Below are 26,887 nucleotides of genomic sequence, written 5' to 3' on the forward strand. Positions count from 1 at the left end.
CAGGCCAGAGCACTCGTCGCAGTGGAAGAGTAAGGCGTCTGCCAGAACGCCTACGCTCAACTGTAGACAGCAGCATCATCCCTGAGACTTTCGACGAAGACGAGATCATTTGGAAGTACGAGGAGCAACATTAGCGGGGGAGAATGTTGTGGTAGTCGTTATAAATAATCTACCATTCCTTGTTGTTATTCCCGCATTTGTTTATGTGTTTGATATCGTGTATCTTTCAGAACCAACGTTGAGTTAAAGCTTTAAGACAAAGCCTGTTTTCCACTACAGAGGTCAATGCAGTGTGTATGAAAAAATTCATTTATAGTGCTGAGTCTAGAGGTCCGTTTGCTAGCCATGTTTCCGACCGACAGATTACGCTAAAATAGTTGCAGGTAATCAAGCCGTTTGAGGAATTTACTCGTCTTTGAAAATCAAATGGGATTCGGCAATTATAAATTAATGGGAGGATATCATTTTTTGGTGGGTTAGTAAACTTCTCACATCTGGAGCAACTTTTTTCTATTAAGATTCCATTCATTTGTTGGAGTTTCAGATCACGTACTCTGAGTTCTGTTCTGGGGGTTTTTGCATCAATTAGTTCCTTTCTTTTCTTCAGTAGTCTGATTTCTGGTTTTGCTTTGGTTTCATTTAGTTCTTTGCTTACAAACAATTGTCTTTTGTCCTCTTTAACTTGGGCTAAAGACAAAAAAATTAGTTCTTGTTGACATTCATTTTTGACCAAAGTACTCTATTGGTCGTATCGTGGACAGCAGTTTGTTTTAACCAAGTTATTTTGCAGTCGATTTTCAAAAACTGATGCACTAATATTAGTTTACTCATGTTGGGCTTATAAGTTCCTCCGGCAATGGATTTTGGTACTGGTGGTTCTGACCGAGCTATTTTGATGGCTCCTTCGATAGATCTTTTACAACGATGACATTCATTTTTGTTGTTGTCATTTACATTCAGATCTAGGAAGGCAAGGGGTTTCCTTTCCCATCGGGTCTCTCTAGAATGAAATATAAAATTTTGTGAAGTGAGTTCACATACTCAAAGGACTCCTGATGATTCTTTTTTTACAGTGCACACCGTAAAAGTGAACCCTGTACATATGTATCCATGTATACAATGCATAAATGTTCCCTTGGAAAGTAAAGCATCGATTACAATTAATGCAAATTCCCTTAATGTCAGGAGCGTGACTTTCCCCGCCTCCACCCGGCTCATTCAAGGATTTTTGAAAAGATTTCATTCATAAATTTGGCGGAATAACGGCCAACGAACCACCCATAGTGAAGATTGCATGTACCACTTGTTGTTACACTTAAATGAACTTTCATTACGCCTAGTGTGAAATAGGACTTCATAGCTGCTCATCTCTGAATTTCGTGGGCCTCCTTTATAGGTTCATTGGTGTACACTGTTAACATCGAGGGATAATGTTTGCTCGGCTTCCCTCACTGTGGTAGATTCTACAGAGGCACGTGCATGTTTTGAGTTAATATTTGCACCTGGTAACTTCTGTTAAAAGGGAGAAAGTATTTGTTCGGATTCGGGTAACTGCTACCGAGTATGGACAGAACCGGCCGAAGCTGAATACCTTTTTTGTGTATTTTATCAGGTCCATAACGTCTTGCCGGTTGCGATCTAGTTGTCCTGAGCCTCTGATAAATCTTTCCTTATTTTCCCTGTTTCATTAGTTGCGTTAATTTGCTATTGATCTGTTTCTCCGTTTTCATAATTATATAGTCACTTCCCCTACGCCGAGGCTCAAATTGATTGGCAAAAGATTCGTTTAGTTTTTTCGAGTATGTTGTCATTTTCATGACACAAAATACACACCCTTTATCAAACGGTGGAGCTAGTGATTTTCGAGCTTTCAGAAATTCACGATCTTTTTAGCCCTTTAACCATCGGTGTCTTCTAGGCACAGTTTTTGCGCACCATTTCGCTGAAGATTGTTTCACATAAATTTTGACCGTCAGTCGTGTTCTCTTAACTCACGAACTAATCTGTGTACATCCGCCAAGAAGTGCACCTCATTAAATCAATCTCTGATCGGATACTTTTGACCTACTGATAAGACTTCCAGAACAATGTTGGCAGATCAATCTTTCCTAAAAACTTATGAATATATTCTGTTTCGCTTCCTCAGTGTTTTTATAACCCCATTGCACTTTTTGTGTTATATAGCACGTGCACCTTGGGGACGTAGAAGTTATATTCCCATTAAGCATTGGGGGATAGAATGGATTCAAAATTTCGGGTCTTTCTTTATGCACCCCAGCGTAGTAGTCATATAACGTATAGCCCCCTCCCCAATTATTGTAAATATACTATAATACGGAGGAGGGAAGAGACCCAAAATTTTGAACTCAGAATCGTGTTATTCAGAAAAGAAACACTTCCTCAACTTTGGAGTTATTGAGACCTGGGTTTGATTTAGTTTTTGATTAAAGATAATTTATGGCAGATCGGAATCCAAATCGTCGCCATCGTGATAAGCCCTATTCTAGGTCAGCAAATATACGACGGAGCAATACCGTTATGGGCTGGGTTGGTGAGACCGTTCGGGGTATGTTCAGTGCTCCGTCATGGATGTTCAGATCAGCGACTTCCACGGGTGGTTCCGAATTTGAGAATGATGCTGGTCAGTTTTCACCAGAGGGATCTGTTAGGAATCCCATAACTGTTGCTGGTAAGTTTTCCGACCCCACTTTCGTGGAAGAGAGGAGCTGTATATTTTTTATTCGAATTGTGGAGCTTTTTCATGGAGTTCTTGCTGTTTAAAGTTTGCTGAAATATGAGCCATTCTGTCTTAATTGTTGCCCATTTTGCGGCTTTATTCGGACATTTAATTTTGATTTTTTAATATATTCTTTCGGTGTCTAGTGTGTTGTCTTAAACTAAAACATTATACAAGTTGAGGTTTTTCTTAATTCGGTTTTTTTCGATAAGTTACGAAGATTTAAGGTCTTGCTAAGTTCTGTCGCGCAATTTCTTTGGATATCTTCCTTTTGTGCCCCGCAGTACGTTATGCTCCCCCAGTTACACAGCCCATGCCATTACATAGTAAATCATGTAAAAATATGGCAAGTGCACCTGAGTGTAATATGCACCCACTAAGCTGAGGGGGGGGGGGGGGCAAAAAATGTAAAGATTCATTTCTTGTCTTCCGAGAAGTGATGGAGTAGGAATTTTAGAAATGGTGCCTGGGCTGTTGGATTTTTTTCTATTATTTAAACTATCGTCTTCTTCTGCTTTCTTCATATTTCTATGTGAATGGTCTAAATGGTCTAGAAAGGAAACGAAACTTTGTTTAAGAAAAGCTATAGGGGTAAAAAACGTATGGCTATTTTTGCCTTAATTTACGCAAGTCCCAACTATTGTAGTATAACTTGAAACTAGTGTGATATTTTGAAAAACATATTAAAAACGTTCTGGCGTAACTAAATCAAACAAGGAGGCTTGGTAATGTGCGAACGCACATAACGTTCTGAACCCGCTCATCCACATTCTCGACTTAATTGGCTATCAAATGATGGAGATGGAAAACTTTCAAAGACATACATCGTTCAAAAAACAACCAATGGAATACAAAAATGCCACACTAGAGGGCCGATGAAAGTTGATGATAATAGGATTACTAGTAAAGACAATAATAAAAATAAAAAAACAAACATTATTTGATGTCTATGATAAAAAATCAACACAATCAAACTCGCGTCAGAAAAAGAACCTGAAGAAAACAATGTAGCCTAGACTTCATTAGAAAAGACATTGGACCTGTCCTCAATGCGACTGGTTAACAGGTCGACAAAAAGGGCAAAGAAGTTCAAAAATACGTTTCTTTTTAAAACAATTAGTTGCTCTGTTATTAATGTCATCAGATATCCACTGAAATCACTATAATGTTCGTTTATATCTCCAATGGCAGCAATTGAGACATGTTATTATCCACTGTTTATTTGCGCAAAACATTAAAGCCAATGAGACCAACGATTATTGTAATAAGTTAAAACATATCAAAATCTCAAAGAAGAAATCTCAAATTTTAGAAATCTCGTAACAGCAGTAACAAAGCTGAGAAGCAATTATTTTAAGCTAAAACCGTTAGAAAGATTAAAGTATAGCTCACTGGAATTGGGTTGTGATATGCTTAAAGAGACTGAGCTATAAACCGACCAAAAAACAAGTTAAAAAAATGACAAAGCTCAAAAACCCAAATATGTTACAACAAGACATACAAGTTATAACAGACTTAAGATTTCAACAAAAAGCAATAGATTAGGGTGCAACACCTCAGGAAGACAATTGGGCCTGTTAATAATGAGACTAAGTTACGACCCCTCAAAATAACAACAAATACAGAAAGAAGCCAAAACTTCAAACAATTTTACGACTTCACACTTTTCAAGGCACACTAATTTTAAGATGTTACCTGCAAGTTCTGTAAGTTATCACTTTTTACTCATCTTATCACCAACGAGTCTTCCTTATAAAAGGACTACGTCGACATGACAACCAAAAGACACCCAGAAATTGAACAGTGTAGATATCTCGAAAACTGTTTATGAAACTAAATGGTCGAAGCAATCAGTCACATCGTATAACCAAGCGCGCAAAAATTTTTGAATCAACAAAACTAATTGAGACTTCTAATTAGCGAGAATGAGTCAAATGGCGACAAAAATGAAAGAAAAATGACAGTTGAAAAAATTTTTTTTCAAATTCAATTTGAAAGTCATGGAAACAAACAGCTATAAGCTGAAATGTGTAACCAGGTTTTGCGTTATACTTTTTTAGAAAACAATTAAGACCTATCGATATCAGGTATATGGCGTACAACAAAAAAAGTAAAGACCTATAGGCAAAAACCACAAAATCCACAAAATTTTGCGAGATAACTGTCTCAGCCCAAAAAGCTTAAATTATTCAATTAAAACAGGTAACATATCCGGATACGCCCTTTTTCAACGCTCTGCGTTTTCCATACTATGCTTTCTTTCAATTAGTCTTGTCAAAAATGTGATAATTGGACATGGAAACAAAATGAACTCATAAAATTTGCAACTTTGCTCAAAAATTAAATAAAAGAAAACGCGTATCAAAACAAAGAAACCATTAGTTGAATATAAAACCGTTACCAATATTAATTTATAACTCATAGGAAAGCGGTTTCCAACCATTTTCAATGAGACTGCGCCCGAAGTTGAGAGAATTAAGATATAATAGTGGCAACGTTCAAAAAATCAACGACATTTTCTTAAAACAAGTATATTCAAAGTCATAATCGACATTAGATAACAACTGAAAGATTTGTCTTGGTTCATTATACCTCCAGGAAAGCTAACTGGACCTTTGATTGGGGACACTAAGTCACTGGACTACAAAAAACAACGAATGAAAGTAATATTCAAGAAGGCCATAAAATTTTTACGAAAACAATTGGTCAGAGCCATAAAAGCGATGAACTAAACTCTGAAACCATAATATGATATCGTTGGGACTCGTTTATTGTAAAAATTATGTGTCAATAATTGAGCCCTGATTTGAAATTCTTTTCAATAATTTGCGTAAGAAACTTTTACATAGCGGAAATATTTTGAAAAGGAAAAAGATGTGTCCCATTAAAATCTAAAAAAATTTATGCCAAGGATCAGTGTTGCGATCAAGATCAGCCCAGATATCGCTGCGCGTCTAACAAAGCACTCAATCTTTCAAATGGTTGTAAAAGAGATCAATATTTAAACGAAATTTATCAGTCAAAAATGAATAACGCATTTTGTTTAATTATCGAGTTTGAATTTGCAAAAAAGAACTAGCAAAACTCTAAATCCAGATTACCCCTAAAGCCAGCGGGAGTACAACTAGCCCTTTTTCGAGCTTGAGAGGAGTATGGCTGAAGGTTTAATGTGTCTCTTTCTAGCAAATTTAAAGCAAGTGGGCTAAAAAAAACAAATTCGTTCTCATTTTGACGAAAAGTCTGAATTTTGAAATATTTAGCTTTAATTCTAGACAAAAAACTCGGATCGAACAGTTCAGCAACCTTCCTCTATCTGTAGAGATGAAATTATTAATACTACAGTTAACAATTTTAATATACTTTAGCAAAATTTGGTCAAAAATACCGAAAATGTGAATAAAATCAGCTGAATTACGTCTACTTTTCACAAAACTTAAAATTTCGAAAACTCCCTATATAAAGCGAAAATTAAAAAATCTTTTTAATTCCATATTCTATACTGGAGGGGCTTTCTAATGATACCACTCACAACTCTACGATGATTATATCGATCAGCCAAAATTGTCTGAACAAAAAAAAACCCAGTTGAGTATATAGTTCCTCCCCCACAAAGTTGGTCGGAACAATAAACGGGAAGATTATTTGAGTTCTGGCTTCCTCTCAGAGATGTCAAGTTTTACGTTTTTGATGGATGTTTGACTTTTGCCTCAACTTTTGGCCCTTTTAGCAGCTGCTTTTCAGAATAGTGAATTTTTGTTCCGACGCACTTCAGTGGAGGATCAACTATATGCTCAAATTATTTTTGTACAATTAGTTTTCGCCGATCCATATATTCACCGTCGTGAGTGGTGAATGGTATCATTAGGAGACTTGTCAAGCGTAGAATTTTAGTTTTTTGTGAGTTTCGATTTTGCCGGCGAGTAACGGAGGTTTAAAGATTTGTCAACCTAACTCCCGTTGTTTTGTTCACTGTATTAATTTTTGCGTAAATTTTGACCAATCTCTGCTAAAAACATTGTCTGAACCAACTGTTTCGCCAAAGTTTTGGCCAAATTTTTGAAAACTCAGTTGGCTAATCTAACTCAGTTATTGGCTGGTCAGATTTACGGGCAAAGGATGGCTAATCAATATACATAATAATTTTAAGGAAACGATTTTGAACTTTTTTGGTTTCAACTTCGTTTGCGTAAAATTGTGATATTTTGAGTTCTGTCGGTCTTCGTTGTTATTTTGTAGTCTTTTGACCTAGTGGCTGACTTACAGGCTACTGACAGGTCCAATTGGTTTCCTAAGCAATTAACAGCTTATCTATTTAATAAATTTTAGTTGGAAACCTATGTTTTTGATGACTTATGGTTTAAAAAAAATTTTTCCAAAAAGATTTTTTAGATTTACCGTTTTGTCTCTTTTCTGCCACTTTTCAGCATACACTCAGAAATGAGAGAGGATTATTCCCCGTCAAGTGAATTGTAAGGTAGACTTCATTGCTGTTTTACTTTTTAAATAATGGTTTTTTGGCCTTGATACTATGAGTTTTCATAACTTTTTTTAAATTGTGGATATTTTACAAATTATGAGATTCTGTTTTGCTCTCTTCTCCAATTACCACCTTAATGAGAAGTCACGTATCACATAATCGTTAAAGGAGGGCACAATTGATTCTATTCAGTAATTTTAGTGGCTAGATTATGACTTAATATGCTTCGACACAGTTTCCTCCGAAAAATGAATTGACTTTTTGTTTTTGACTGTAATTCTTCCTTCTGCAGTCGTATTTCATTTTGGATAATGACAGGCCGCAATGGCTTTGTATTCAGCTAAAGATGATGCCATTCAAAAAATTCAATCGATAGCTAATGGTTTTTATGACTTTGAACTTATAATCAAGAAGCGTGTTTTTTTAATCTTTGCCCTTAGTTTTTGGTTTGCTTGTTAAGTTTTCAATAATTGCGGGTCCCACATCTTTTTGTTGATATGCAAGTCAATGGTTTAGCTGAGTCTTTTTTAACGCTATTTTGACTTTGATTTTGACTTTTATGTTCTTTGAAAAGGTATTTTTTTAAATAAATAATAGGTTTTGGTCTTAAGTATTGCGTATTGTTTTTTTTTGGTTTCGTTGTTTGCTTTGTCTCTTACTCTCCTTAATGACAGGTATTGTCGGCCCTGGGATGAGTTATTATTTTTTTCATAGCTTAACGGAGCTTTTTGTTAATCGACACAAAGTTGTTTTCGAACCATATATGAGTTTTTGAAACCGTTTCTATCTGCTCCTCATTTGGTAGATCAATAAGTCACCAATGTGGTCGAGCAGGGCAGGAAAGTTATGTGCAAACGCACATTACTGAGGCTCCTTGTTTATTTGTTAAATTATTACCGCTTCTTTAATGATTTATTTTGTTTCATATTTTCAATCATTTGCAAAAATAATTTTCTGTTTTACTTTTTCAATTTTCTTTGTTTTAAAAATTTTTACATCACTAAAAGAAATAGTATACTCTGAAATTTTTAAGGTTAATTATGACAACTTTGAGAAAACGAGTCAAGTTAAGGAAGAAAAGTTTCACTTGGTTTTTTGGCATCTCTGTTTTTTGTTTTTCCAGATGTATTGACGACCCTTTGAGCTTGTTGTCTGAAATATTAATTTGCTTGAGCTGATTAAGCCGAGATATAACTGGAATTTGAATTCTGGAAGACTGCCAAAAGAAAACACATAGGTGTTCAAAGAAGTTATTCATAAATTGACAGAATTCAACATCGATTAAATTTTTTCCTCCCTTAAAATTTTTGGTTCTTTACTTTTCCCTAAAATTGCTTCTGTGTTTGGATTTTTGCCTACCAACGTTGAAGAGAGTATACTTACTAAGTATTTATTCGTTATTGTTAGGTTGCAGAATATTCCATCCTCGATATTGGAAAACATTTCATTATTGAGGTTACTTTTGAAGGAAGACTTTCTCTTAGTTTAGTTTGAGTAAGGATTTATGGTCAACCAAAGGGACTGCATTCTAGTTCAGGGTAGATGTTAGAAACAATACCTTAGACAGTTTTTTCCAAACAAAGAAAGACATCCAGCAATGAGTAGAACCAAAATTTGTTAGTGTTTTCAGGTCTGATATTTTCGTTGGTGTTTTGAGAAAGTATACGAAGGAATTGAAGCTATTTTTGGCAATCTGCCTTCTATGCTGTACGAAGGTTCTGAACATAGTGAGCAAACGCCTATTGTTGATCCTCCTTTTTCTAAGTATTTGTCTGTCAACAAAAAGGGACCTGACCTTGCTATTCTGTTGTTATTTTGTTGAGGGCGCAAGCACAAGCAATTTGCGAGCGGTAGATGTTACTTCCTGAAAATTATTGACGAACACCCTAATAAATTCCTGTTCTTAAGATCTGTTCTTAAGCCTAATTTGCTTGGACAAATTTAAAATTTTGTTAATCCCTTTGATGACTAGACATGTTCTGTACACAAATTCTGCCCTCCTCTTTTCGATTCTCATCTTTCAGATTCTAAACACACATGAAGGGGATGAAAATTACAGGCATAGAAATATGAATATTTCAGTGGTTTTGTTTTTATAGATGACGAAGATATTGACCCTGTTGTGTCATCCCATCGGATTACGGCGGACAGCAACCCTTGTAAACGAAGAAAAACAAATGATCAACAGGGCTCACAAAGAGGTGCTCCAGTAGCTAGTGATGGTTTACACGCTTCATTTGTGAACGAGAAAGGAGATACCTGTGAAGACTTATCTTCAAACTCTTCAATCAGGCCTTCTTTGGGCAAAAAGAGGCGGGTATCTTTCAATGCTAACACCAGGGTTTGTGAATTAAAAGGTGACTCGGGTGTTAGCAGTGCTGACACGACTCCTGCAAAGAATCTGAACAATTTTTCATTTCATCAGTCGTTCAGAGAAAAGCTAAACCGAACTAGCGAATTAGCAGCGGCCAATTCTACAACCGGCTCCCCTGCGGGAGATCAATCGAAATCAAATGCCACAAAACTTTTTTCAACATCTTCAAATGTAAACCTGGGAATCTATAACTCACCTCTGAGTAAGTCATTTAGTGTAGGCGCTGGGAACAAAATGACACCTCAGTTACCTCTTGGAGATTCTAAATTTTATAGTCATTTGAGAGGTCAAAATGAGAAGATGGTTAACAGTCCTTTAGTTGCGAACTCGACATTTGATCCAACAGTTTTCTCCTCTCCAAATTTTGGAGTTAATTCAACTTTACCGTCTAGAGGTCTGCAGTCAACAGGAACACCAACTAGCTACAGAATCAGACGCGCAAGTAGGTGTAACTTGCCTCTTAGTGGAAATGCTCAGAAGATTCTAGAAAAGCTGGAACAACCAGTCACCCACACCGAAATAAATCGAATGCGAACTATGGGTCCGTTGAAGTCCTTGCATGATTTTGGACCGGTAAACAAAATTGTTGACGTCTCAAGTTATGGAGATGAAGCAAATGAAAGCACAGTTCCTACAACCCCCCTGCCGTCGTTTTCATTTTTGAGCTCGAAACGGGTGATGCCACCTCCCAAAGTGAAAATTACACCTCCTCAACTGAAAAATGTGGAAGCCGCACATCATTCGCTCAACCCTTTCCCAGCTAAACACAGCGCTGAAAGTTCTGTTGGTAAAAATAGAACTTCTGGTGAGAAAGCGTCTGAGTTTAGTTTTGCGCCCCCAACACCCAAAAAGTTTGATTTTAACCAAAACAGCTCAAGTGATCAAACGTCAGTTAATTCAGCCCAAGGTAAATTGATGTCAGACAGAAAATTGTTTGTATCTAAAGAGTCAAAAGCAGTGGAAGCAGCTTCTGAAACTGTTTCGAAACCGGAAGAAGTTACAAATAATATTTTCAGCAAACCAGCTTCTGTCATCCAAAACGATTCTGATAAAACTCAAGAAACGAAAGTCACTGCGAAACCCAAAACCCTGAGTGACATTTTCAAACCAAAAACAGATATTTGGAACTGTGATACATGTCTAGTTGAGAACAAGAACGAATCTGCAAAATGCGTAGCGTGTGAGACTCCTAACCCGAACTCGAAACCTAAAGTGCCAGAACCAAAAACGCTTCTGAGCTCTCAAAGTGCAACAACCAAAACGTTCCCTGTAGCTTCTTCGAACAAACTGGCCGAGAAGTTCAAGCTCGCAGCCGGAACCTGGTCTTGCGACGTTTGTCTTGTCCAAAACAAAGAGTCTGATACGAAATGTGTTGCGTGCGAGACGAGTAAACCGGGAACGAAACCAACTGATACGTCGAATGGGCCAGTTTTCAAATCGAACCCTTCTATTTTTTCGACCATCAAGCCTAATGATGAGAGCTCAAGCAAACCCCAATTCAAGTTTGGCGTCGCAAGTTCTAGTGTGCAACCCGCATTTGGTGCGAACAGTATCTTCTCAGCACCTGCAGCCTCGTCAACCCAAAGTTCAGGATTTTCTTTCGGGGTGAGCAAAAGTGACGCACCTAGTACCACAGCTAGCAGTTCCTTTAAATTTGGAGTTACCAATCTTCAATCGACGCCAGCTACAAATCTGGCTGCTAACGTGGGAACACCTTTTATGTTTGGAACTAACGGATCAACCACCACAAACTCAGTACCCCAAACTCAACCTACTTTTAAGTTCGGAGTTAACAGTGGCACTGATTTGGCCCCAAAATCTGATGCTTCTGATGTTCCAACGAAAAATGTTTCGTTTTCATTCGGAATGCCTTCTGCTAAAATTGGCGACTTTAAATTCAACCCGACAAATCCGAACAATAACGAGTTGCCAAACAACCCAAAATTGACGAATGGCGAGGCACCAAAATTGACACCCTTTTCGGCTACGCCTATGTTTAGTTTCGCAAACCCCTCAGCCCTCGGAGGAGGGTTCAAAGCGGACCCGTCGATTGTGAGTGAACCCGCGATGTTTATTTTTAACGCCCCTAACAAACGGAAGTGATTTTTTTCTAGTTTTTCTCGTTTCGACCGCGTTCTTCATCGTCCCTGGCGTCTTGTGATGCTAACGATGAAAGAACTGGACCGAAACTGCTTCTGAATTTATTTAATCTGATGTTTAAAGAGTTTCAAACTTGCTCGATAAAAATGTTGCAGAATTAGATGTTGCACTTTCGGTGTACAAATATAATGAAATATTCGATTCAAGCTTTGATAGGTTTTACGCGCGAAGTTTGAAGCTCTTGTTACTTGTTTTGTAAGTTTCATTAATGAATTGATGCTGAATTTGCTGACCTCAATGATGAGTAGGAAATATTTTTGATGTTTGAGCTGACATGTATCGATCAATGTGTAAAAAGAGTTGTTTGTTGCAATTGCAGTTGATCAATTCAAATTTGAAAACAATGTGATTGACTTGAGAAAACAGTGAGAGGCTCTGAGGTATCTTTTACTCTGCAGCGTGGTCTTCCATTGTGTGTGTTCACTATAGGATTATATTTAGAAAAAGTTTGGTTGGAAGAGTGGTTACTTGCGAATAATTTAACAAAAAATATTTTAACAGAAAAGTGGTGGATTTCCAGTGATAATACATTGAATCCAGATATATGTCGCCAAATCAAGTGGAAAGTTATTTTTCCATTATTGTGGTGTTCAGATTACTCTTCAAATATTCAAATAATCATTTTAAGTAAACCTGCTTTCTGCGTGAAAGGTTGCCATAAAATAGGTCAATTAAAGTTTGAGTTTTCTTTAAACAGACACAACTGATTATTTGCTTGACAGTTCCAAACTTGTCAGATTTAGTAATAGAATATGCTTTTGTGGAAAAATTCTCAGACTACAGCTTAGAGAAGATTTTAAGGTAATGGCAATTTAAGATTTAGTGATAAAAATCTAAGATAAAATTTAAGGTAGTGGCAATTTAAGATTTAAAGATAAAAATCTAAGATAAAAAATCTAAGATTTAAAGATAAAAATTTAAGATGAAAATTTAAGATTTTAAGAACTGTGTTCGGATAACTTGGTACTGTATGGTAGGTACTACAAACTTTTGAGAAGTTGGAGTTCTGTTTGATTAATAGCGGCGAAGCGATAGCGGCTATTATTGGGGAAATCGTGGTTTTTTTTTATAGTTTAAAGAATTTGAATTGTATTGGGGCGCTGTATTTTTTTAATTGCTCTTGAATGAAGTTCATAGCAATTATTGTAAACGTGTGTGTCTTTTTTTATGCAAATTTTTTTCTTGACAATTTTGCGCTTTTCTAGAATATTCTTTGACTTCTCAAGTGACTTTTTCACGCTTTCGTTCTTCATTTTTGAGTAATCTTTATTGCTCTCACTCCTAAGTAAAGCTTGTTGCTAATATAAATTGGTTGCAGCACATCAAGAATAAAGTTCTGATGGCGCAGTTGGAAGTGCTTGGGGTCACGGTTCGGGAGGTCCGTGGTTAAAATCCCGACGGGGGAAAGGTTTTTTGCACCCATGACAAAAAATTGATCTAGTCTACAGCCCCTGAAATAAATTGCCTAGCCTGTCGTTCAAGAGCAATTCCGACATTTGTCGGCTTATGTTTTAGGATCTGTTCACACATTTTCATGAGTTTTGAAGTCAAATTGGAGTAGTGATTTTGGTCACACCAAAACATGAAGTGGAGCGAAAAAGCGAGTAGTTTTGCGACGTGAAATTTTTGCTCTTATTTTCAAGTAGAGTGAGAAAACGGTGTTTGAACAAAAGTTCGCTTTCTCGCTAGTGGTTTTTTTCGTTCACATGCTGCAATTTCACCGTGGGTTTTACTATTTTCAATTTTTTGCATCGGAATTTTTCTAATCCATTAATAGTTCATTCCGGGCCTACTTTTTTGTTAGAATCAAATTTCTATTTGTCGCTAGTGGTTTTTCTTCTCGCTAGCGGCACTTTGACATTGATTTTCTGTTTTTTTATCTGACTTCAGAAATGGTTTTTCCAATTCACTCATAGTCCGTTCTAGGTTTAGTTTTTTTGTTTAGTTAATGAAAATTCTTGAATTGTACATCAGGACTTATCCTGATTAGTTTTTTAAATCGTCTCCATCGATGATTCTTACGACCTGACCTTCTCAGAATTGACTTTTTCAATGACTTAAGTGACTTCTACTGCTTTGCGGTTAAAATTTGTGTGCGTCATTTCTGCTTTTAGGTCAATTGCGTGACTTACTTCACTCAAATAAATGACTTCTGAACTGACTTATGGAACTTTAAATTTAATGAACATTTACAAGTTGAAGAGCAATAGTGTGCATCTAAGTAGTGCCAAACTTATATGCCCAATCTTTGAGTATTAGTCTTGACTTTCGATTTCGAATATCAAACTTGAAAAAGCTCTTTTAGGGCTTTTTCCTTATAGACCGTATGTGTCATAAAACTGACAGTCCAAATCTAACCCAAAAAGTCTAGTGGTCTATTAAAGGACTGGTGGTCGATCTGTCTATCTTATTTCTTTAGCTGTTTCAATTCATGGAAGGCCACAAGCGTCTATCACGGCTATTTTCCGGCAATTTAGATCTTTAAAAGGTATTCTAATTGGAGCAATTTACTACTTCATTGTTGTTCAACTTTCTTTACATTTGTTGCACTGGGGGCCGGAAATTTCAGACTGCTGTCAATCTACCGACGATTTTTTAGGAGGATTTTTAGGAGAGATCTGATTAATAGATCAAGATGGTGTATTGGATTTGAGAGATGAAAACTGCCCGTATAACCATTATCAATGAGAAAAATTAAGATAGTAATCTAATAGAACCATGTTGCACAGTGGGAGTCCTATGTCTGACCTAATATGAAAAATTCACTAGGAATTTGCAGAATTATATCTTTCCTGACAATAGCATAGCTCATAAAATGGGGATGGGAAAGTGCAACATCCGATATCTTACAGCTATTTGTAATTATCGAAATCAGAGCGTTTGAACAAGATATTGATCTCTTCTAATTTTAGCTTGGTTTATGTCAATAACTTTGTTACTTCGAATCAACTACGTCTGAGAATATCTTGGCAAGTTAAATTTCTTTAAATGTCGATCTCTTTTTCTAACATTTTTCAAAGATTTTGATTTAGGTGGTTCATTTTTTTAAAAATCAAATCACACTTTTTAAGTTTAAGCTGACTGGTCGAGACCTCAAGCGTAAAAATGCTTTTACTTTTTGTAGAATATGTGGAAGTTTGCCTTCTGGGTGTTTGATAAGCTGTTTCTGTCAAAATTTTGTGCTTATCTTCAACAGAGTTGTCCAGGATTTTTTTCTGCTGTTGTCTGCTCCGATGTTGTTGCCATCATTAAAGTGTGCATATTGCAAAATGTTTAATTAATTTTCATTTTTTAATTCAAAGAAGTATACTAGTTTTTGACACTGGTGATCCCACTGGTAACACTGGTAACAGCCAAAAGCTTTTCAATCCAATATGACAGGGTGCTATTGATCAAAATGTGAAAACAGCATTGGTTTAAAGCTTGTATCAGGTGAAGTTCTGTTTCTGAGCCTTAAAATAATATGGATGTTGTATAATGTTAATAGAGAAAGATTGAACACTGCAGTTAATGCTAACTGTTTCTGATATGTTCTAGAATATACAGTCTCATTGCAAATATTTCAAATGTAGTGTCGCCTGAAAATAACTTCAGCAAAATTGTTTTGAGAATAACATTCTGTTTCACTCTGAAAAAAGTTCATCTGACTTACATAAAACTTACCTTTCAAAAATTTTCGCGAGCAATTTTCTGGAATTTTGTTTGTTTGTTTTCAAGATTTTTGTTCTGTTTTCTAGGCAGGGGAAATTTGTACTTCCTTAAGTTATGACGCAGACCCAGTGTAAAGTTTTGCCGCGTTAATCAATAACTTTTGTGAACCTGTAGTGAAGGAAATTGTGTGTTACTGGATCTTTGTTTTCTGATCACCAAACAATTTCTTGTTAGAAATCTCAAGTCTCAACTTTTGTTTTCAGTATGGTTGAGAAGATTTTTCTTTTTTTAATGATAAACATAAGTGCTATTGTTTGCTCTGTTAAGGAGCCATGACAAAAAATATCTGTTTTGTTTAACTTTTGTTAGGTACCTGGTTTTTCTGTGAGATAATTTCAAAACTTAAATTGTCACGCAATAAATCTGAGCACAAGATCTTGGTTGCTGTAAGCCATCTGTCCGGTGTTGTCTTCGGTTGTTTTGTATTTTTATACCTCGAATTGTACTGGTTCTTTTTGTAGTTGAACCAAGTGGACTCATTTAGGGTTTGCACGCTACGTGGTGTTATTTATAATACGATAGATACAAACAAATATTAGCACCCGTTTTTATCAGCATAATTACTTCAAGTACCTCGGTAAAGTAATTACAAATTAGCCTCGTTTATCTTGTCGGTTACGTGCAATAGAGCCGACGTTATAAAGAGCCGAGTATAAAGAGAGCCGGAGGCAAAATTAATTTAAAAAGAGCCGAAAAAAAATTAGATGGAATTTTCAAAATAAAAATCCGTAAGTTCACAAAGAGGTTGCCAATAGTTTTTAAACTGTCCGTTCCCACAAGCAAAGAACATTTTCAGGGCTCCAATTTGCGACTTTCTTTTGTATTTCGTTGTCTGCCTGGGAGAGATTCTTTTAAATATGCTTTCAATAAATGTTCGCCAGTTTTTCTTCAGTTTAGTTTTTGTAACATAACCCCAAAAGTTTGCATGACTTCGACCAACTTTTCAGTTCCGCGAACTTTCTAGTCATCGCTCGCATTCGTAATGCATAATGATGCGGGTCGATTAAAAATCCAAATTTAATCGGAGATCTTCCATATAACCACGTTTTTTGAAATAATCGAAAAATTCTGATAATCGCGGATAAAGTCCAACAAGTAAAAGCGTCTTTCGGCCATACTTAACCTTTCCGTAATTTGTACAAACTAAACCAATGGGTACATAAGGTAAAGTAAAGAATAACTTTTATAGATTTCGAGCAACTCGGATTGTTTTTGTAATTTCCTACTAAATTGAATTTTTCTAAATAAAGCCTGACAATGAAATTGACAACCATAGATATTAGCATCAGGGAGTTCAGGCAATACGACAGATATGAAACCAGGTTCAAAACCACACAAACAAGTTTGACGTCGGAAAGTTTTTCAAAGTGAGTTGCTTTTTTCAATAAGAACAAGTAATTGGTACCGATAACTAGTAGATTCTTCTTTTTTAAAAAACGAAAAAACAAGCGGCGTCGATTTCATAAAATTGTATACATTTGGTTAAATTCGTCGCTAAGAATCGTTACACAACCATCCAGGTTTTCTATAAAAAATCTTGTCAAAAAAATCACAACCCCGAAATTTTTTGCGATGATATTAAAGAAGATAACAAAGGCTATGATATCGTGGTATGCTTGGTTCATCACATTCTGGAGCTTGTTCGATAATTTCGTCGTATGTTTGCTATTTTTTGTCGGTTCTCTTTCAACGGCTTGGATATTTTTTGGTTAATTGTATCTCTTTTTGCTTGTGACCCTTTTTGGGGGTGATTTTGTGCACCTGGCAAAGAAATAAAGCTTGTTGGATATGCATTTGTTGTGACAGTCGATAAGCAATGCCTTTCATTGCATTTCCAGTATGCTTTTGTAGAAAGGGATTTATTTTACTATTTGTATGTTTTATATTTGTATTCCTGGATCTCTATGTTTTTAGACCCCTTTTCGTTGAAAGTCAATTAAATGCAGCATTCAATTGCTATTTAATCGTTTTAATGGGCTGCGAAATTTGAATACTATTCCCCTCTTCATTTTTTGAATAAATAATCGGCTCTCTTTCAATCGGCTATTTTCACTTCGGCTCTCCTACAAGTCACCATCTTGTCGTCCAGTTGTTCTTGATGGTGACTTGCAAGAGAGCCGAAGTGAAAAGAGCCGATTGAAAGAGAGCCGAAAATTTATTTAAATTATCAGTCGATAAATTAAGATAAATTTTGCTGCCAATTAAATTGCGCTTTGAAATGAGACTACCAAATTTTCAACCAATCATAACCGAGTATTTGAGAAATGAAATTTCATTGTTTTCTAGTAAAAATCTGAAAGCGGATATATAAATGATTGTTTTGAAGTTATCGCCTGCAAGGCCATGCCTCAGCGGCTTATGGGACTTGATATGGAACTATCACAACCGAACTTGAGACCAATTAACCCCTTAAGTATTTTTCTTGGTAATCAACTGACATTTTAGGTTAATTAATGGCAACGTTTTGCTTTCGGCTCTTTTAAAATCAAGTCAGATTTCGGCGCATTAGAACGTCGGCTCTTTATAAAATCGGATCTGTTGCACGTAACCGTTCCTGATAAACAAACAATTTAAGGGCTACTAACAATTTATCTAAAATAGAAAAAAGATCCAAAAGTCTCCTAGACATTAATTAATTAAGAACTTAAGTAGTAAGGTGTTAAGGGATTATTAATGCTTTAATTATGATTATATCACCTTGGGGAGTGGGGGCAAATGACACACACATTGTCCTATAATTGTCTAGAAATTAAAGTTATTTATGTCCTGTAGAATTGCCCTTCCAGACTGACAGTTTTGAACTATAATTGATTGAATAATCTGACAATGAAGTCAATAATTTCTTACCTTCTTCTCCTTTTTAGACAACCAACAGTCTCCTGACAGCTGAGTTTTCAAATACTTGTTAAAAATCAAACTAGTAAATCTTTTCGTGGGATATTGGAAAAATGGGAGAAGTTGGGTATTACTCTCAATTGCTGTTTTTGTTCATGCACTACCCTATGGAATGAACACCAAAATCGTTCCTCCTATGTACGGAAACGAATATAAACGGAGGGTATTTCGATAACCAAAAAAGGCCGTCGTTTTGTCACAAAATGTATTGCACCTCTTCCTTTTGCGTTCTTTAAAGAGAACGAACGCTTCTGAGCTGATATTTGAGATCATTGCATCATGAAACTTTCTGATTTTTTTCAATGACAGCTGCTTATGTGTTTCTTGAGACCGCTGGACTAATCAGACCACAACAACCACAAGGTACCGTTTTTTGAAATCATTCGTTTTCATTTTTCTTACGTTTGCTTCTAACACTTTCTATAAGTAATGTGAAACCCGTTGACTTGAATTTTTTCACATCAAAATTGGAACTTGATTATAGAACGAGAAAATGATTGGTTAAACTGCGGTCTTAATTCGAAATTGATGGCGGACTCGTTTGTCCTATGAACAATTTGTATCGGTTGTTACCCATAACTTATTAGAGGGCACTAGAGCAGTACAATTGCTAAAAAAGTGCAATAAAGCACATACTATTCAAGGGAAAACTGCAAAAGAGATGTATACACAAGCGTTTATTTCTAATAATTCAGTTATTTCAGGTGTCCTCTTTCCAAATAGGTGTCTCAAAAAATGTTCATTTCTTACTGAGCAATTTTCAACACAGCTTAAACGAATTAGAAGTGTGAACAACAAGAAGAGAACGAGAATCCAAAAACGGTCAGATCATGAATCTGGAAAATGGTTCGATCAAGTGGCAAATTCCTTAAGATGATCAAAAGGGATAAGTCTGGATGTTGGGTTATATGTTTTCGCAAGCGGAATAAAAGCGTTTTTAACTAAGTAGAAAAATAAATTTCTCAAAATGAGAGAATAACAAGAATGATATTTTACAGTAGAATTTAGAGATTTACAGGAGAGATCTGATTATTCGATCAAGATGGTGATTTGATTTTGGGGATGACAAAGGACTCAAAAATCAGCTGTATATATACCCATTATCAGTGCGAATAAGTCAAGATACAAAATTAATCTTAGCACCAAGATTTAGAGTGGGGGTCGCAAGGGTTACCCAATATGGTTTGCTTCTGCAAAACAGTCGCAAAGGGAACCATAAATGGAATGTATTTGCACTTTTGTAAGAATTCATTTACACTTCCGGAGATATCATAATCATTTGTTACATGCTGGGAAGATTTTACATCAAATAATCTCACTCTAATATTAGTTATCTAGATTCACCAATTTGAACCGAATATTGATTCTAAGCGCCATTTCTTGACGATTCATTTATATAATATCTCTGATTAAAATCAATTTGCTTTTGTATTTCTAATCTGGTAAGTTAAAATTAACTTCTAATTCTCACTAAGTTTAAGACTATAGTTTGATCGATATTCTAACACCCGCACTCAGACTTGAGCTGATTGCGTAGAGTCTGTTCCCATCAAAACTGCTCTGAATGCTTCCAATTTCGGAACGGGTAAGGACTTTGTGAAGATGTCCGCTGCCATTTTGTCTGTAGGAACGTAATGAATTGAAATAGTCCCATCCTCCGTCTTGTCCCGAATGAATTGAAACTTCGTCTCGATGTGCTTGCTCCTATTGTGCATGACTGAGTTTTGGCAGAGTTTGATACAACTTTGGTTGTCCTCTCCAATTGCTATTGGACGTATCTGTTGGATGCCAAAATCCTCTAGAAGTTGTTTCAGGTAGAGTGCTTCCTGAACTGCTGCTGCCATGCCCTGATATTCTGCTTCTGATGAAGAAAGAGCAAATGTGGCCTGCTTCTTGACACCCCAGCTGAGTGCTGCGCTTCGTCCGTTGAGCTTGAAGTAATAGCCCGTTGTTGATTTTCTGTCGTTCACATCTCCAGACCAGTCTGCATCAATTCCCCCCACTAAATCGTAACTAGCCTCTTTTGTGTAAGTAAGTTTTAAACCTTTTGAACCTTGAAGATATCGCAGAAGTCGTTTTCCGCATAGCCAGTGTTGATTGGCAGGTGAATTCATGTGCCTGGACAGAATGTTGACTGTGAACATGATGTCTGGCCTCGTATGTTTGGCCAGATAAAGAAGTGATCCAACCAAGCGTCTGTAGATCCTCGGGTCCACTTCTTCGTCTCCGTTCTGTGCTGTCTGAAGTTTCAAATTCAAATCAGCTGGAGTTCTTGAGGGTTTGCATTGATCCATTCGAAACCGCTCAAGCATTGTTTCTATGTAGCGTTCTTGGTCGACTGTGACATTGCCCTCTTCTTGTCTGATTCTAAGGCTCAGAAACCAGTGTAGTCTCCCTCTGTCTTCCATGTGAAATGTTACTTCTAGTGCCTTCTTGACATCGGAGATCACTGTCATACTTCTTGATGCAACTATGATGTCAACCCAGACCAAGATGAAGGTGTGATCCTCTGCTTCTGATCTTGCGAACAAGCAGTGATCATCTTGCTTCTGGTGAACCACTGTCTCAGTAGGAGGTTTGCCAGCTCTTTGTACCAATTGTTAGCAGCCTGTTTCAAACCATAAAGTGATTTATTTAGCCGACATACTAACTTCTCCCCCTCTGATCCGCGTTTTACAAACTCCTGTGGCTGTTCCAGATAAACATCTTCCTCGATTCGTGAGTGAAGGAAAGCAGTCTTGACATCAAATTGATGCATCACATGGGCCTGCTTCGCTGATAGCTGGATTAGAATCCTGAATTTCTCTGGCTTGCAGGTAGGCGCAAAAGCCTCAAAATAGTCCAGTCCTTCCACTTGTTTGAAGCCTTTCGGCACATAGCGTGCTTTGTATTTCTCGACTTGACCACTGGGTCCCAATTTCACTTTGTAGACCCATTTGCCCGGTATGACGTCCCTGTCTGTGGCTGGTCTCACTAGGTCCCAAGTCTCGTTGTCTTGGAGTGCCTTGACCTCGTCATTCTTTGCTCGGTACCACTGGTCCCATTCGTCAGCTTGTTTGGCTTCGTAGACTGTTTTGGGTTCCACATAGTTACGCTCAGTCACAGCAAGATGGGTCCTGACTTCTCCAAAAAATTGCGGAACATTCCTTGCTCGTGTCCCTCGTCTGGGCTCTGCCCTGTCCGCTTGCTCCAGTGCCTCTTCAAAGAAGCCAACTGTCTGTGAGAAGTCCTCCGTTTCACTGTCTTCCAGTGACTCAGAGTCTCTGAGACTCGCTCTTGTTGCAGTAGATTCTTCATCCAGTGCTGCTTCCTCAACATCTGAGGCATCTCGTCTCAGTGTCGTTTCTTGAGTGTTCACGCTCTCTGCGTCATGCCACTCTTCCTTTATTGCAGTAGATGTGCCCTGCTCCTCTTTGTTGCCATCGTCTTGATGACCATCATCTGGGTGCCAGATCCCCAGTTGCTGTGACCCCTCATCTAGTAGGTCGGGCGTCTCTGTGTTGTCAGGGATTGAGCCCACTTCGGATTCCTTGATGATTACATCTCGAACTGCCAAAACCTTGCGTGTGTTGGGTACGTACACCAGGTATCCGTTGTCTCCTTCAGTGTAACCCACAAACTTTCCTTCCAGTGCCTTGGGTTCAAGTTTGCTGACATCTCTGTCCCGCTTCCTCATGAAGACTCTGCAACCAAAAATAGATAGTTTACTAATTGAAAGCTTAGGTTTTATACCTCGCATCAGCTCTGCTGGGCATTTTTCTTCTCCACGTCTCTCAACTAAGTTCCTTATCCTCGTTGCGTGAAGAATTGCTGCTCCCCTCATCATCTTGGGAAGTCTCGAGTCAATGAGCAAACATCTTTCCATCTCCAGCAGTGTCCTGTTGCACCTCTCGGCTAACCCATTCTGTTGTGGCGTCTCTGGTATGGTCTTCTCCTGTAGAATGCCTGCATCTAAGCAGTATGTCTTGAACTGCTCTGAGAGAAACTCCTTCGCATTGTCTTGCCTCAGCTTCTTGGGCGTCCCCACACTGAGAACAAATTTCTTCAGGCTGGCCAGTGCTTCACTCTTTGCCTTAAGCAAGTCCACAAACACAAACTTCGTGTAGTGGTCTGCAAACACAATGCAGAACCGGAACCCTGACAGTGACTCTACTCTGAAAGTCTGAAAAGTCCCATCACGTCTGTGAACACTCTCTCTAGCTTCTCTTTTGCTTGGGTCTCTGCCACTCTTGGTACTGGAGTCTTTGTGATCTTGGCCAATGCACACACATTGCATACATAATCGAGTTCCCCCACTGTCTCTGGTGCATTCCTGACCACATCCGCTTGATTCAAATGACCCAATCGTCTGTGCCACTTCCTTGCACTATCAAGTTTCACGCTGTTGGAACTCATCTTGAATTCTAGAACGCTGCAGGGTAAGTAAAACAAATTATTTTCTTGTGTTAGTTTTACCCGAGTTCCCTTCTGAAGTTTCATACAGCTGTTTCCTTTCTCGAAAGTGAAGCTATGTCCCCACTCCGTGCATCTTGAGAATGATAGGAGGTTTGAAGAATAGTCCGGCACACACAGAACATTTTGGAGTTTGCATTGGAATTCCTCTTTGTTTGAGTGTATGCTGATCCTCACACAGCCTCTGCCCACCACTCTGGAAGCCTCTCCGTTGGGATTTCTGACCACTGATTGAATGGGCACAAAGTCCAGGAACGCATCGATGTTCGTCACTATGTTATCTGTACAACCACTGTCCACTAGCATGCCTGCTGTCTTCCACTGGGTAAGAGCTGCCCAGTATTCCTCGTCTGGTGAAGCCAATGTTGGACCCATTGCCACTGACTCCTGTTTGCCTCTATCTCTTTGTCTCTTGAACGCCCTGTCTAGGTGACCTTTCTCACCACACTTGCTGCATTGTGCTGTCTCCTTCCTCCTGCAGTCCTTGGCAAAGTGTCCAGGTATCCCACACACAAAGCAGTTTCCTTTGTTGGGTCCCTTCTTGAAGTCACGCTTCACTGCCAGTGCCACTGAACCACTTTGTCCCATGTGCTTCTGTGCTGTGCTCTCGTGGAAGTTCTGCAGCCTTTTCCTCAACTCTGTGAAGTTCGTTGCCTGGTTAAAGCTTTCCTGTATAACAAAACTTTCATACCTCATTGGCAGACCATTGAGGACCAAGGCGTTGAAGAGGGTCTCTGAGACTGCTTCCCCTGCTTCTTGCAGCCTTGTGAGCAACTCATGTCCTCTGATGAAGAAGCTATCCAAATCCTCAGCATCCTCGAGCTGCAGTCGAGCAAGCTGTGCGACCAAAGTCACCACTGTCGGCGTCTCCACACTCTGAAACCTCTCTTGCAAAAGCTTCCAAGCCTTTGCTCCATCTCCGATGGCGTCATCTCCCACACAGTCAGGTCTCATCAGCATGAGGGTTGTTGCATCTAGAGTCAATGCCAGATGGCACCACACACTGTTCCGTTTCTCCTTGATGTCGACAACCTCCTTCTCATATGCATCCTTCAGCACCTTGTGGTTCTGTCTTCATCATTGCTTGCCCCATTGGCTAGTGGTGCAGGCTCGTTGGGTTGCTCTTCTGTCCCAAGTAGTGATTTGTAGAGTCCCTTCGTCTGCATCATTGCCACAAATCTTGTGCTCCAGATTGGAGAGTCCTGTGCCTTTCCTGTGTAGGTCAGCAGCATTATTGGCTGTTGATCCATCGTAGTTTGAGCAGTTAAAACAGTTGTGAAAAGACAACGTACTAAGCAGAAAAAAATTATGACTGTCAACAACAAATAAGTTTTGTTTTAGAAACTACTTTTAAGACTTAGAAAATTGCTGGGCCCATAACCTGTTGGGTTGTAGGTTTTCGCAAGCGGAATAAAAGCGTTTTTAACTAAATAGAAAAGTAAGTTTCTCAAAATGAGAGAATAACAAGAATGATATTTTACAGTAGAATTTAGAGATTTACCAGAGAGATCTGATTATTAGATCAAGATGGTGATTTGATTTTGGGGATGAAAAAGGACTCAAAAATCAGCTGTATATATACCCATTATCAGTGCGAAAAAGTCAAGATACAAAACTAATCTTAGCACCAAGATTTATAGTGAGGGTCGCAGGGGTTACCCAATATGGTTTGCTTCTGCAAAACAGTCGCAAAGGGAACCATAAATAGAATGCATTTGCACTTTTGTAAGAATTCATTTACACTTCCGGAGATATCATAATCATTTATTACATGCTGGGAAGATTTTACATCAAATAATCTCACTCTAATATTAGTTATCTAGATTCACCAATTTGAACCGAATATTGATTCTAAGCACCATTTCTTGACGATTCATTTTATATAAATTCTCTGATTAAAATCAATTTGCTTTTGTCTTTTTAATCTGGTAAGTTAAAGTTTCTTTCTAAATCTCACTAAGTTTAAGACTATAGTTTGATCGATACTCTAACACTGGACTAGAAGAATTTTAGAGTGGAAGGCAAAGTTTCAATCATATCTCATCTGCAATTTCCCGGTTATGCTCTCAGCAGTTTTTTTTGATAATTTGTAAAACAAAACTGATTTATTGCCGACAACCAGAATCTTAAAAAATTTTTATTAAATTTTTCACAATTGCTCCTGTCGTTCAAATCAAAATGGATCATCAGAGAGTGAAGATGCTGTCCTATAAAGAAAAGACAATACTTTCCGATCTGAAGCAAATTATTTCTGGTGATAATATGGAGGAGGGGGTTCTAAAATGGACTACGGGATCTCGCGCAATTGCCAAATATAGCAAACAACAGAAGAAAGGCCCAGAAGAAGAAGGGTGGATTTTTACTGATCAAATATGGATTGTCATTTTTGTACAACAAATAAGTCAAACCTTTTCACACTTGCAAGGTTAACCGCCTCTGCCATCTCAATTATTTTCCTTCTCTTCGTTTCGCCAACTTGAGTTAGTAGCCCAATTCTTTTCCTCCGCTAAGCGAACTACAGATTCAACTAACTCAAGTCGGGACTAAAATCGCACCGCAATTCACTATCGGAATTTTGGAAGTGTGATTCGCAACGCGAATACTTAACATAAAGACTTCTCACTCCAGCAGTCATCACATAGAAACTCGTGGAATCCCCCGCACCATAGATCCCTTTTGGGAAAGACCAACAACGCAACCTCCTCTCCGGTGGAGGAAGTGAAGAATTGAAGTGGGAATCATGATCCTTGTCAAGGAAGACATCAACTTCGATAGACTTCTAGAGGACAAACCTTGTTCACCAAACTTTATTATACCACAAGGTGAATCGATTTACCGCTGTTATGTGTTCTGATTACTTAGTGTTTTCTTAAAAAAAAATGTAAAATGTTTTAATTTAAAATTTAGAGAACGATGAGTTTAGGCAACACGAGCTACGAAAATACAGCAAAAGAATATCCAAACACAAGCATTTTGTGGAGGACTGCTTGAAACTTCACTATATTAGAACACGTCCAATCTGCATTGAAAACTTTTAAACACGCCTGCGGTTTTCTTCACCGTCTGAATTGAATAGCCTCAAGACAAAACAACGTCTGAGCCCTTTTCTTTCTGATTTTTTACTGAAACTTCGTCAATTGCTGATTTATGTGATCAAAAACTCTGCTCACAAATGTTGGCGACATCCGCGACCTAAGGAAAGGAGACTTCAACTGTAAAGAGCAACGACAGAGGTCAAATTTGAAGGAACGTGAGTTGCAAGACACAAATCAACTAGGTTTATCCATTCTGTATTATTAACGTTTATTTCTTGTTGAAAAAAAGTCTTTAAAGCAATTTTTTGTTAATAGCATCAATTTACAAAAGCAAATAAAAGCTGATCATTTTTCGGATAATATTGTGGAAAGGCCACTGTTCTAGAGATAATCTTGAAAGAGGGATTTGTGCCTTATATCATCACACTTTTTGCAAACTGAGCAGAGAACAAAGAATTGTAATACTAATCTTTTGTCACTTTGCTTTTGATTTCAACTGATGGAAAATTCAAGAGAAGTTCAGAGTCTTTTTATGTGATTTGACAAATATTTAAATTTCGGAAAAAACAGAAAAGTGCGCTTTGAATAGAATGCGAATGATTTTTAGTTTCAGTTTTAGGCTCTCCCATCTTCAAGGGGAGAGGACTTCTATGGTAACGTCAGAAACTGTTATAGCTGAGTTTAGCAAATAGAATTGTATTAGTGTTGCGAATGCGATATCTTAGAAATTATAAGGGAATTGAGGAGCGAATCCGTAATTACGTGAAAATTGTTATTTTTACGTAGTGGAAATCGCAGTGCGAAACCGAACTAGAATTTTTCTCTGTGAATGAAGAGTGTTTACAACGGTAACTTGAATTCAGAATGTTAATCGAGATTATGATTACTTATGATAAAATACGGTGAACAAAATATGGAATAATTTAGTAGACTAGCGGAAACATATTTATACGTGAATAATAAAAAGTCATTATAACCTTAGTTGTAGTATGCATGATATAAATTCTAAAATAGAGGGTAATTTATAATTTAGTACACATAAGGAG

At 37.6% G+C, this 26,887-nt stretch overlaps 2 protein-coding genes across 2 annotated transcripts in view; both read left to right on the forward strand.

Moving 5' to 3' along the window:
- Positions 1–26,887, forward strand: part of LOC142339099 (ubiquitin-ribosomal protein eS31 fusion protein-like) — a 353,720-nt gene that overhangs the window by 6,065 nt on the left and 320,768 nt on the right. The window lies entirely within an intron of this gene.
- On the forward strand, positions 2,352–12,092 carry LOC142339096 (uncharacterized). Its single transcript, XM_075388817.1, has 2 exons — positions 2,352–2,689; positions 9,314–12,092. Exons 1-2 carry the CDS (start codon positions 2,458–2,460, stop codon positions 11,689–11,691), a joined length of 2,610 nt encoding a protein of 869 aa, XP_075244932.1. The 5' UTR covers positions 2,352–2,457; the 3' UTR covers positions 11,692–12,092.

Source organism: Convolutriloba macropyga, chromosome 5 (assembly GCF_964194025.1).
Source record: "Convolutriloba macropyga chromosome 5, txConMacr16.3, whole genome shotgun sequence".
Lineage (NCBI taxonomy): Eukaryota > Metazoa > Xenacoelomorpha > Acoela > Convolutidae > Convolutriloba > Convolutriloba macropyga.

Coding starts and splice junctions, on each gene's coding strand:
- LOC142339096 (XM_075388817.1), top strand. CDS start 2,458: ATGGCAGATCGGAATCCAAATCGTCGCCATCGTGATAAGCCCTATTCT. Junction 2,690..9,313: donor GAATCCCATAACTGTTGCTG/GTAAGTTTTCCG, acceptor TTGTTTTTATAG/ATGACGAAGATATTGACCCT.